Raw genomic sequence first — 13,905 nt, 5'->3', positions numbered from 1 at the left:
TGTTTGGTGTGACGGGGATTCGAACCCGCGACCCTCGGATTGTGAGTCGAGCGCCCTAACCACCTGGCCATGTGTTTCTAGTCAGAATATTGTGAATGAACTTTTTTGAGGGTTTAACGCTGATGATGGAATTTGAAGAAATTCCTAAATGTCCTTAATTAAAGATGCTTTTTGGTATTACCGTGTTTTTAATATTTATAATAAAACATCGTTTTCCACTTGGTTAATTAATGATAATTTTTTATTGATTACTATTTGCAATCTCTGTCTTACGAAAGATTTCCATCGAAAATATAATGTGTGAAACTTTCTTGCAGCTATTAGAGTTAAGCCAGGAGGACAGCCAGGTATACAACAGCCAGCAATTTCAAGGCGGCTACAGACTTCCTCTAACTGGTGAAAAGCGACATCTATATAAAGGCTTTATTCGAACATGATTATGCCTTCCGCCATAACAAACATTGGATAATTATTATTATTCTTCATTTTCTATTACAATTGGTTAAAAAGTATAATAATTTTTTTCCGCATTACAAACTTCCACGACCTTCATATTGCGAGTCGAGCGCCCTAACCACCTGGCCATGCCGGGCCTTTTTTTTTTTTAGTGACTTTATATGTGTTTCCAGTAAAAACAAATGTAACTGAACCTTGACCGCATAACTTATGTGCAGCTCATCAAGTCGGCTGGGTATGCTATCATGTTCTTTTTGCTGGAAATCCATGCAGGTCCTGTAATGAAGGATTTGTTATTATAATCCTATTGTGATAATGTCACACAAACAACTGATTTTTGATCACGTTTCGCCGGCATAAACCATTATATTTCATGATAATTGATATGAAAAAAGTGACTGATATAAATAGAGTTTCGACAGAGGCTTTGTATGTTGCATACCTATCCAACTTGATGAGCTGTGGTAATGAACTAAAGGCTTCGTAGGCAGCGATGTTTCTGGAACACAAGTTATTCTTACTGGAAACCCGCACAGTGCCAGAAAAGAAAGATTTGTTAAAAGTTGTTACCAGATATATTGTGATTCAACGTCACAAAAATAATCAATCTATAATCATGCTCTGCCTGCATAAGACATTATATACCATAATAATGTATGGTTCAGGTTGGATCTGTGGTAGAATAGATCTGGATTTTGGAACTGGCAAGCCTGTTTCAAATCCGTACAATACCAAAAAAATATTTCCCGCACTTTTAGATATGGTTGCGTTATAAAAGGAATAGTCAATTCGTTATGGTAGATGGTTGGTGTTAAGGTTCTTCTCATTGGCTGTTTTCCCATTTCGTCTAGTCAGTAGCCCAAAATTAGGGACATCAGCGATATCCTTAGTAGTTTTACTATTATAACAAGATTCAATAATAATATGTTGTTATATAGACAAGTGCCTTCTGCAGCTGCATTACTTACTTACAAATTAATTTCACGAAATCTTTGCATATAATCAAGTTTCAACTTAATTGTACAATATTATTTGTTGAAAATAACACAAAAATTCCCACTAAGATCAGAAATAAATATTGTTTAGTCGACCCGTATTAAAGACAACGCTGATAAATAAAAAGGCAATCCAATCGCGAATTGGGTATTTTTAAAACGCATGCCATTTTAAAAATAATACATGCTTTTACATTAAAAATACGATGAAAATTTTCCACTGATTTAAACTATTTTGCTTCAGTTAGCATGAATACGGCAAGGTATTAAACTGGCTACTAGACGTGGTCTATCTCTCGATCTATTATTGGACCTTTGTAACTGAAAGGAAAATTATTTTTTGTATATTACGAAAAAAACGCACACAAAAAAAAACAGTAATAAATCTCAAATTTCGGTCAACAATGGGCCATCAATAATGGACCATTTTTCTTGAACTACAAAAATAGGTTGCCGACATAATCTTCTACGAATGCCCGATTTAAGTTTGTACATACCTTAGGTTATCGCCAGTACAGTCTGTGGCTGTGTGTCTAAGAACTTGCAACCACGTTCGATTAAAACAGATTCAAATGAACAACTTACTCAAAGTATGTCACAAAAGAATAGATAAAACATGATACTTAGTCTCAGAGAATATAGATTAAATGAGGCAATAAAGTGATTTTATTTATCATACTAAATGATCTGAAAACCTCGTCAATACTTTTAAAAAATCGGTGTTAAACATCATGTCAACTTATATTGTATGCATGTATTTATTGGGATATAAATAATTTCCAATTCTGTGCACGTTTTTACTGTTCCAAAGACTATACTTACTACGGGTGGGATTATCAGCAGGTGTGGTATGTGTGTAATTACGGAGACAACGTAGGACTTGTGGACTGTGCTGTGCACACTGATTGAACACTGCTTCTCTAATTGTCTTGCTGGGGGTCATGGCAGAACGAAACACTTCCCAACAAGCTTTACGGCATTCCGATCGTTTAGACTGTTGACAACACGACTCTCCAACTGCAAAGTACACCATTCTTTATCAGCATTCTTCTTCACGAAAACAATTTCAGTTCGATTTAGTGCGAATTTCTAAACAAAAACTGAGAAAGTTTACACTTACAACATTTACCTGACAGCTAAGTATCAGTTATAGATTTAAGTGCCCGCTGAAAGCAACTTGTCTCTATCCAACCGTGTTTAGATTGACTTCCATCAACCAATGCGAGTGAATGCTACTTTTTTTCCACTTGGAAGAATGAAGTTTCGTACATTAGGAGATCAACGCTTTACCGTTTAAATCTAAAGAGCCGCAGTTTGCGCAAACAAACACACGTCAATGTTTACATTCGAACGAAGTCCAGAAATGCTTCTCATAGCCTGGCTTTAAAAAAACACGCAAGTTTCACTTTCATGTGGTCCTTGACCAGGATATTAAATTAGTTAAGAAAATCGGTGGATGTAAACTCTTTCCTGTATCCGCTTTAATAGAAGGACTGCCTTTCGTCTTAGCTGCATAAGTAAATAGTAGTACTGATAGTATATATGTATGTACTGATAGCATATATACTATCAGTACATACATATATGCTATCAGTACATACATATATATACTATCAGTACATACATATATGTATGTACTGATAGTGTACCTGTAAATATTGTGATAGCTACACTTGTAAATATATAATACATATATATTGATAGTGTGTGAGCATTTTGATAAACAAACTGGAATATATATAATGTGTAAAGGCATTATAATGTATATAAATCTATATATCGTGATAATATCTGTGCAAATAAATTGATGGATATTCACGCATATTTATAAAACTTGTATGTGTGTACCTATTATGAAATAATACTAATACGTATTATAATAAATGTACGTTCTGTTACTGTGCTAATTGCACGTATAGATAATGTAAATACTGCTATAGATTAACTAGGATTAACATTCTAGGATTAACTTGCTTGAGGTTACGGTTGAAAGTATCAACAACACCAAGTGGACATACCTTAACGTTCAATGTAATCTAATCATTCTAAGAAGTTTCAAGTTTTAAATATAGCTTATGTTGAACATAATGGCATGATTACTAATCATTCAGCAGACACCAAATTTAAAATATTTTCTGAAATTCTATTTAACTTTTACATAATTAAGTTTTTATTAGAATGCTGGCTACCTTATGTCTATTAGTAATTATTAATAGCTAGAACATCCAATACACACTTCAATCACTGACCTAAGACTCTTATTTAGTCTGTACGGTTAAGCAATACACGTGTATATAAAATTACAGAAGTGAAATGTAAAACGTATCCAATGTACGTATTTCACCTACCCTCTTGTCTCTCAACACAAAAGTAAAATGAAATTTCGTCACTACGGCGACAGGTACCAGAAATTTCAGAACGAGACTGGGCCTGGGTAAGACGAAAAAATATGGTTTCACATGTAACATAATCAAACATCAGTATCTGACACAAATAATGCAATAATTACTAGAAGCGTTTTATATTATTTTTCTTAAATATATAGCTTATTATATGTACTTAAATGTATACAGATATTTAGAAATACTGGTAGTGTTATTTTCCTTTCAGCTTGAAAGCATATTATATATGAACAAAAATGAATATCATTTAAGGTTCAACTAGTTCATTCTGATGATAGTAAATAATAGTGTCACAGACCTTTGGTATATCAGTAACACATGAGTATATGATAACAAAGTTATGCGTTCTTTAGAGACTTATCTTGTGGGGAATTTTATCTGGTAGTCTTGAAATACAAAAGGTACTAAATAAAATGATGGAATAAATTATTATTTTCTTAGTTCAATTTTTAGCAGTTATATTTGTCCTGGTTTAAAAGGAACTTATGTGTTAATTATCATATTTTTTATTTTTTAGAACATTTTGAATAGGTGTTTGTTTTTTGAAAAGAAATTAAACAAATAAAATAAAATATCAATTTCATCACTTTGCATTTTAAGACTATTGCTGTAAAAACCACCTTCAGGTGATGTTTAGTTTAATGACATGGTAACACTTTGGATAAACTTGTTTAATTACTTATATAAACAAAAACTAAAAACTATAACTTACAATGTTACTATAAAACATCAATCAAGAAAGAACACAGGATTGTTACTTCAAGAATGGATTATTAAATCATCTTTAATCAAAATAACTTTAACACATTTACTTTTGATCCCTTTTCTGTTATATTTCCTAGTTTTGATAATTTGCTGGTTAAAGTTTCGTATGAAACGCTTGATGTTAAAATTCGATCAACATTCAAAGATTCAAATATCTCAATGAATATCTATATTGCATCATTTAAATAGTATAACTCAAACCATGAGACACTTAACTTCAAGTTTTGGTTTGTATATTCATACTTAACACGCATCTGTAACAAAACTTCCTTTTAGATTTAACGTAAGGCATTGACTAGCCATTTTACCAGGATTTCTACCTGATATTGAATTCAACCACCTTTTGCCTCAAAAACAGGAAAACAACTTGTAATTAGTGTTGCAAAGCCTCTAAAAGATGCATTAACGGTTATTGTTTGATAGTAACCCAGTCGTTCAAAAATATGAACAAAAATTTTTTCAAATGTGATGTTCAAGCTTACTCAAAAATTGCCTAATTTATTAATGCACAGGCTAAAAATAATGGCTTAAATTGTTGTAATTTTCTCGGAAACAACACTGAACAACACGAGCACTGTGAATTGTTACAGCACCATATTACACGAGTCTTTGTCCATCATGTTGAAATCCACCATTATGAGGTGCATTTCATCAATAACAACTGTCAGGTATATTCCGGGTGTTATATTTCCTTTCTAATGGAGTATAAATGATTCATCAGACCACCAACACATTTCCAATCACCCACTGTTAACAGTTTGCATTCTAAGCACCACTAAAAGACATATTTTCTTGTCTACATTTGAATCATGGTCACTTTTGAGTCACTTATCTACTGTCTGGTGCACTTAACAATTCTATTCCGCCATTATTGCCTTGGTCAGTTACCACTAGTTGGTAGCCACAGTTTTTCCTAGCAGAAGATATTTTTGTGTCCAGTTTTCCCAAGTAGGAAATATGTTCCGTATCGATTGGCAATCGTGATATGATCTAATGACAACTTAATCTGAACCGTCAATCACAGAAATGATCTGCAAATGACACCCGTGTTAAATGAACGTTCACTGGCACGTCCACTCCTAAATATTTTAGGTTAACTGTTATTGTCGGAATTTTTTCATTTACAAGGTTAATTTATCACACAATCAGTCTCTTCTGCAAGTGCAAGAATTTAGAGTGTTTGTCGCAAGAAGATAGGGATCCTAATAAAATAGCCAGTCAGTGAAATTATTTTTATTAAACAAATAGACCATTCGCTTCCTTATGTCTGAAAACAGATCAAATATCTTATATCATTTGATTCCTTCAGAATATTCGTTGAACCTACCTTTAAACAGGCTAGTCTACAACCCGCTGTTTGGGGAACGCTGCAACACGGACGTCCGACCCAATCCGCTCCACGATCCACTTCTGTTCCAACAGTAATAGTTATTGATTAGCGTTTGTCCTTTTCTCATTACGTGCTTACAAGAGGCATTTCAATCGTTATTGCTAATTAGTGTGACTAGTACTGTCGTTCATATCATAGAAAGAAATAACGATATGGCATTTCAGGTTAATATCGGTGTAATTACATTGAAAACAGTGAAAGTGCTTTCTTTAACCTGTGTACGTTTTAAACGAAACTAAAAATTGAGTAGAACATCGAATGAATACACCAAAATTGTAAACGATAGAAGCAACAAAATGAAAGGTGAGTAATAACGACCCCCCCAACATGGATACCTAAATCTGTTTAATTTCATGTGACATTTTCATAGGGGGGGGGGTATTTACGTGTTCAAGTGCGAAGCTACCCAAATTAGATATCCTTCGCCAACAAATCAGCACAGAAATTCAGATTATAAATCCAGATCTATACGAAAAATCGTGCATATCAGTTGTCAATTGGCGTCACACATTTATTGATATTGGTGGCTGACGCTTTGAACATCTGTAATAAAAAACTGATTTAGTGACCACGTAAGTACTGCTTAATCCTGAAGAAAAGGCAGCTGTCTTACTAGTAACGTTTCTCTTTAAGAAACAATTATTTTTTGTCATTACTCCACAGAAACCTTATTTTAAAGACAATTTATCATTTTAAAGTAACTAACTGTTACTAACTGTAAGAATAAAATTCTCGTTACAAGTTTTCATTACTCTGATGTACTTTCTTTCTCGCAAACCAAATTTTTCAACAGATAAAGGCTGTAAGTAAAATAAGACATATAATACGACTACGGAGAAAACTTACACTGCCCGTTCTTTCGAACACTTCATTCAGTAATAAATTTAATGCACGTTTGGTAGACAAGAAAAACATAAAAATATTTTTCTTGTGGAGAATGCTTCTTTGCAACCAGTTGGAAACGAGGTTTTGTTACACGTGAAAGCTAAAACCGGGCGGAATCCGAAGCTGTAATCCTGGTTTCAGTTTACACTTCAGAAAAGAATTTAATGTTTCAGGACCGCGTGCCAACTTTCAAAATTCCTACAACCCAGTAACGAGTTTAACAGTATGATAGGACATATGCTGATACCTTAAAACACTACAGTTCTAAGTTGTTAAGTAACAGTTCTTGATGTACACGAACATATTATGCAGCTATTGTTAGTATAGTGATACTTATGTTTTGTATAAATGCTTAATATTGAAAGAGAGAGAGAGAGATAGTAGCAGAAGGATAGTTCTAAGTTGTTTCTATATGCAATACGAGGATATTTAAGTTGTTAATAACAGCGATTAAGTAATACTTGTGTAGGCTGAGACTACTTTTGTACGATTTGGTATTCTGCAAGTTCCTGTTGTTCCGCTGAGTTATCTGTTAATGAATCTTTCTTGTCGTCATAGCAACCGGTTGCCATTTAGTTTAATTGCACTCAATCAAAATCGCAAGATGATCTCCGCCCTAGGCCTATCAACAAGCTGAAACACAACCGCGGTAATTACATTGTCTGTAAAGCTTGGTAACGTTCAAAACAATACACGATAAATTCTGGATAGCTTATTTCTTTAGCCCACCCGTCACGCCCGTGATAAAATAACCAAATATGTATACAAACTAAATGTGGGCAGAGTAAGCTTTATCATATAAATATGTTCTTGTTTTTAATGCGCCATCTGCTGCTAAAGACTCAGTCTGCAAAACCAACTTTCGGTGTATATTGAGCGTTTGAAAGCATTTAATTTTTCCTGTAGGTTTAGAAGAACATATGTTCCTTGATTTCCTTTTTTAAACTATTATTTAACATAATGATATCAGTTTTAAATAAGATTTTATTATTCTCGGATGTTTCTTACAATGAAATTGGAAGGCGTCTTCCATTCACGAAATATTAAAGCTTCGGGTTATAAAATGGAAAATGTAACAATAGATTAGGACTGTGAGTGTTTAGTGGTTAACGTGCCGGGTTGGGGACTTAAGAGTCCTAGGTTCACGTCACGATGTACCACAGGACATGTATTACACTTTCTGCTTGGGAAGCGTTATAATAGTGAAAGTCAGTCCTGTCAATAAAACGAGTGCTGCTTAACTGCACTTTCTTGATTATGCACGCAAACAATAGTTGGTACAAACAATGAATAACTTCTGTAGTTTGCACCCTGTTCTTACTAACATCAAACGTTAACGATGTTTAACAAGAAAACTTATCTTGAACAAACATTCTCAGCCTAGTAGTTATGGGTAGATAGTCTTGATCTTTATCATATATGATTTTTATATATGGTAAAGCACACTATATGAGAGGAACCTTTGAACTGATATGGATAGCTCATAAGAAGCCAATTATAATGTATGTAAGTTAAAACAAAATTGAAACATAGTCTTGGTATTTCGAAAAACTAAGAGGTAGAAAAGATGATTTTTCTAATTTTTTCTTTTCAAGTTCTTCAGTTGTTTATCTCGATATTCATGAAGAAAAACGAAGAAATAAAACATAAAAAAAGGGGCTAAAACACTATTCATGCATTATAGTAGCCAAATTTTATACAAACGTTTATTTCTAAATAAAGTTGCTTTATCCAACACACTGGTAAAGATGATTTAATTCATTTTAAGTGTTACATTTAGCTAAAAAACGAGTAAAAAAATGAAGAATTCAAGCGAATAAGTTCAATTAAGTAATAAGTAATGGAATATGGCGTGAATCTGCAAAATCAAAAGGTAATAAGTAATGGAATACGGCGTGAATCTGCAAAATCAAAAAGTAATAAGTAATGGAATACGGTGTGAATCTGCAAAATCAAAAAATATTGCCCTAGCAAAAAATGAAACCTTCCAATACTAGCACATTGAACTATTTAGAGTTTACAGTAATCAGTCTTGAAAACCTGGAATATTCACTTGATTCGTATCAAAATTCGAGAAAACAAAATTAGATACTGTTTAGGTCCAACACTTCATTCGTGTTTTTTGGAAACGGTGAAACGTCGGATCTTTTACCTTCCGTCGTATCTTCCACAAGACAATCGCGTGATCATTACGTAAACAACTATTTTGTTGAAATATCCACCACACGTCCTTATTTGACCCTTTTATTTGTTAGTGATACCTAATACCAAGAAGCTACGTGGAACAATGCCCAGTCGTTTCTTAAGAATTTAACTAAACATTTCATCTCCAGTCCTACATAAAATGTTCTCCACAAAACATTTTTGTTTCACTTGCAAATAAGGGCACGCAAACTGAATATTTATATGTAAGTAAACACATAGATTCACTCATTCAGAGAAAGAAAGTGCAAACATTTCTGGAGAAGTAACATATTCACAGAGAATTGTAAAATGATGATATTAGAATAAATATGGAATGAACATTTGCAAACAGAATAACTTATGTTTGATTATTTTAATAAAAAAATAATGATTTTAATAGCGTTTGGATATGTTAATACAGAAGCGCCGAAAAAAATAGTTCGTCTATTTCAGAATTTTGCGCAAAGGGTTATCTACGTATAGCGGTCCCTAAGTTGGAGCTATAAAACTAAAGGGAAGGCAGCTTGCCGCTATCAAAAACACCCACCGCCCACTTTTGGGCTCTTATTGTCTATTCGAATAATGGAATTTAACTGTCACTCTTATAACGCCTCACAGCCTCAAATTGCGATCGCGTTTGAATCCTCGGATTCAGATTCCAGATAAACCAATCACTAAAGAAAAAGACAAGGAATAAAAAAACTAGAAGGGGATGAAAAATAAAATGATAGTTTTTCTAAAACAAAATATTTTATACTAGCAATGTGGCAGTCACAACAGTAAGTTGACATGCTTGAAGGTTCAATGTGTGGAAGTAACATGATACTGAATCTCGCATCTATAAGCACACATGATAAAGCAGTCATTTTCCCCTGAGGGCAGTAACTTCGCGCATGATAAACCTCAATAGATTTCCTACTGGTGAAGAGTTACATCGATAGATGAGGTCCCTAAGACGTGTAGGTGTACACCAGAAAAATACACCACAGGTGGAAAAAGAACAAATTTAGAAATACAGAAATATGCTTATAAGATTTAAAAGAATTAAAATTATAAAGAAAAACTCTCAATTTTATTTAAATCAGCATCATCTGTTTTTGTTGTTTTTAGTGGAAAGTAACAATAAGTGAACTATCTGTGATCTGACTGCTGCAGGAATCGAGCCCCCAATTTAAGGGTAGTAAGACCGTAAACTTACCATTGGCCCACCGGGAAACAGTATCACGTTACCAAGTGTTCTACAACAAACACGACACTATGGTGAAATTCTTATACGCTTATATGATAAACATATTAATACAAAACAAACAGTTACGCTGAATGATATTCGTAACATGCATTTCACACAAAACGAAATACACGTGTACACTTGATCGAATTCACTCTGAAATCTGATATAAGTCATAAGATCATGGTGGCTCAACATAGGTTGGAGACAGAGAAAAAAGACAAAAGATACAAAAATGTTCATTTATATTTCTATCCAAAAATTAATCCAAATTGATCACGACCTGACCTTCATTAAGACAAACTGTTGACAATGGTTCCTTTATATTTCGACTAGGCATAGACTAATGGTCAGTGTGCTGGACTGCGGACGGAAGGTCCAAGGCTCGAACCGAGATATGTTTCTGAGCACGTCCCGCACTTTCAGTTGTTGGCGTTAAGAGTTGCCACATAGGCGGTGACTACTGCTAACTGGTTTCCCTCAGTCTGATTAGCACTTATAAGTTAGAGATGGCTATGTCTGGACATTAAGAGGTGCTGAGCTGGCCATATATAGTCTTCTTGTCATATAAGGTGCCGTTTGCGTTAAAAATACGAACAGTTTTCCTATTTCTTGGGTATATATTTTTTTCTATTTTGTTTATACGTATGTGAAATAACAGTACATATGAGAATTAGAAAATTACTTGGTAAGTTTTGTCTTTGTTTGTAGTTGAGCACAAAGCTACACAATGGGCTATTTGTGCTGCACCAATCACGAGTATCGAAACCCGGTTTTTAGCGTTATAAGTCCGCAGACATACCACTGAGCCACTGGGGGGGGGACAAAAGTTTTGTGATGAAATGTGGTTGTTTACTGATTTACAAATAGCAAAGAATATTCTAAACACAACATACTTCGTTCATAATTTTTTCTATGGTCTATGATCTTCTGGTCACTCCATATTTAACTATATTTCCAACTAGCTTAGGTCATTTTAATTCGGAGCTTTTCAGCTTGGTATTTTAGAAGACATGCTGGACAAAATGACTTGACAGAAAACATTTTCACTTGTAAGTTTTACAACTGACGTTGTTGAATCACACAAAAATTCATTTACATACTGTGTTCTATCTTAAAAGACCTTTAAAGACAGGTTAAAAATACTCGACAAAGGTAGTTATATTGGTAATAATTAATATCATCTTGTGTAACTTAGTGATATTTTGTATCACATTAGGTCACAGAGGCGCTAAAATGAAAATCCTTGAACTTAAGTATCATGTTTATTTCGTCATAAAATTTTAATTGTATGGACTTTCTATGTCTCGTATTCAAAGCTTTAATTACCTGTCTTTTAAGTTAAATTTTAGTCCCTATGATCAGTAAAATAAATAGAATTTGTTAATTAAGAAAAACCTATATCGACAGTTAGTCTGTTATTTTGCATAAAAGCATCTACTCGTTTCAAAAAGTATCATAAGTGGTTCAGCTAATATTTTACCTAATATACATGTAGTTGAGGTTAGAGTCTTATTCGGGTTATACTATTAAATTAAGATATGCGTTTGATCCTAGTTCATTCGCTTGAAAAGTTAGTTGAGCGTTGAATAAAATCCAATTAAGATAAAAAGAAGAGAATAAAAAACAGGTACTTGAGAAACAAAACAAAAACTTGAATACTAGAAAACACACCAGAATATATAGTGAACATATGAAATAAAATACAATCTTTGGTAAAATACATTCAAAACAGATTTATAACAATTATTAAAATAAAGTTGAAACAATTACCTTCTAGCGTTTCGTTCATGCATTTCCAAAAGCCCACCTGTAAATGGAATATATATATATGTATAAATACACGAACAAAAAAGAGCAAGTAATATATTACTCCGTAAAATTTGAAATTTTAATAACAGAGAACGTAAAATAATACACGTACTTCAAATTAGGAAAAAAAGAAATAAAACAAAATTTTGAATATTGAAAGTGTAACCGTTTGTTTGATGTTAAGTGCAAAACTGCACAATGGCTAACTATGTTGTGATCAAAACTGGTATCGAAACCCAGTTTGTAGCGTAATAAGCCGTCAGACTAAACGCTGAAATACTAGTAGGGAAAAAGAAAGTAACTGAGGTGTTACAATGAAGTAAAAGAAAAACAACAGAACATATGAACAATTATATTCTGTTTAGTTAGGAGACTTGTTTCTCATTTGTGTCTCCCTAAAGTTATTGTTCTTGGGAAAATTTTCTGAAAGCTGTAACTCGGAAGTGAAATGTGCTAACAAGAAGACTATATCTTTACGATTGTAACCACCATTACTGGTGTGTCGTTGATTCCTGAAACACCTGTTCAAGATATTCCGTATTAAGTTTCAGTGGATATGAAGGTTTTGCTCTCCTTCTTCTTTCGAGTAGACTATTGTTCTAAAAATTGTGATATATCGTGGAGAACAAAGTCATGAGTTGCATGCTTTGTTGAATTTCGCGCAAAGCTGGACGAAGGTTACCTGCGCTAGCTGTCCTTGATTTCGAAATGATAAAATAGAGGGAAGACAGATAGTGGGATTGACCGTACCTTTATAATTCCCTCACGGCTGAAAGGACGAGCAGGTTCGGTGTTGAGTTCGATCCCTCGGCTCAAACAATGCGAGTCGAACGCTTTAACCACTAAAAACAGTTTTCTCAAACTTTTTCGTTCGCAGATCACCGCGGACCACCTACCGGTCCTACCCCACCACTTTCGCTTGCCACCCCTCAAAAACTCATCAGCGACTTGCATTTTGGACCATCCCACAGACCACTTAGAGGACCTTCTGATCTACCAGTGGTTTCGCGGACCACACTTTGAGAACCACTGCACTTAGCTATGCCAGGCCAACACACTCTAGAAAATGCGTTTTTATTTCCCGAATAAAGTGGTATATATATATTTTAATACGAATGAGGTCTACTCAATAAATAACCCCAATCACACGTTTTTATAGAATATTAAAGTCTAGTTCGATCTCCTACTCATCTCAATCTGTTTCAGATTGTTAAAGGGCTAGAGAGATGAATTTACATACAATAGCAGCCTTTCCCAAATCCCGAGTATTTAAACATAAAAATTGTCTTAATAAACGTCTATTTCCCTGGAGATCCCAACGAAATAGCGAGTTTGAGCTGAGGCTAGTTTTAGGTTTGGCAAGAAGGAAATGGATTTTAGAAAAAGTGTACCTAAAATGAAAAGGTTGAATTTTGGGGTCATTAATAAAATTATATGGAAATACGTAAATAAAATCGTCCGAAGAACAATGGCGTCAATTGGTGGGTGAGGGGGCGGCGGCGGCTCAGAGCAGCCAACCCACTCAATTATTAAAAAAATTTTTTGAGGAATTTAGAACGTTTGTTTTGTGGGCTATGTGTATGGGAAATGACTAATATTAATATGTTACATTATCCTACCCAGTTTGGTTAAGGTTAGCCCAAAGACCACGGAGTAGTTTCGCTTTCATAAGAATAGGGCCAGGCATGGCTAGGTGGTTAGGGCGCTCGACTCGGAATCTGAGGTTCGCGGGTTCGAATCCCCATCACACCAAACATGCTCGCCTTTTCAGCCGTGGGGCGTTATAAC

The 13,905-nt window shown here is 34.2% G+C and overlaps 1 protein-coding gene across 1 annotated transcript in view; it reads right to left on the bottom strand.

Annotated features, from left to right (window-relative positions):
• The window catches only part of LOC111085408 (reversion-inducing cysteine-rich protein with Kazal motifs-like), a gene marked incomplete at its 3' end in the record, with an annotated part of 61,839 nt that overhangs the window by 1,149 nt on the left and 46,785 nt on the right, over positions 1–13,905 (bottom strand). Inside the window, exons 4-7 of the mRNA XM_022383811.1 lie at positions 12,079–12,115; positions 5,946–6,028; positions 3,800–3,881; positions 2,274–2,468 (exon numbers count right to left, since the gene is read on the bottom strand). Of these exons, the coding sequence (XP_022239519.1) occupies positions 2,274–2,468; positions 3,800–3,881; positions 5,946–6,028; positions 12,079–12,115 (397 nt within the window). The remainder of the gene's footprint in view (positions 1–2,273; positions 2,469–3,799; positions 3,882–5,945; positions 6,029–12,078; positions 12,116–13,905) is intronic.

This window comes from Limulus polyphemus, unplaced genomic scaffold (assembly GCF_000517525.1).
Source record: "Limulus polyphemus unplaced genomic scaffold, Limulus_polyphemus-2.1.2 Scaffold18, whole genome shotgun sequence".
NCBI lineage: Eukaryota > Metazoa > Arthropoda > Merostomata > Xiphosura > Limulidae > Limulus > Limulus polyphemus.
The sequence above is the reverse complement of the archived record's forward strand: the minus strand, read 5'-3'. Positions and strand labels throughout refer to the sequence as shown.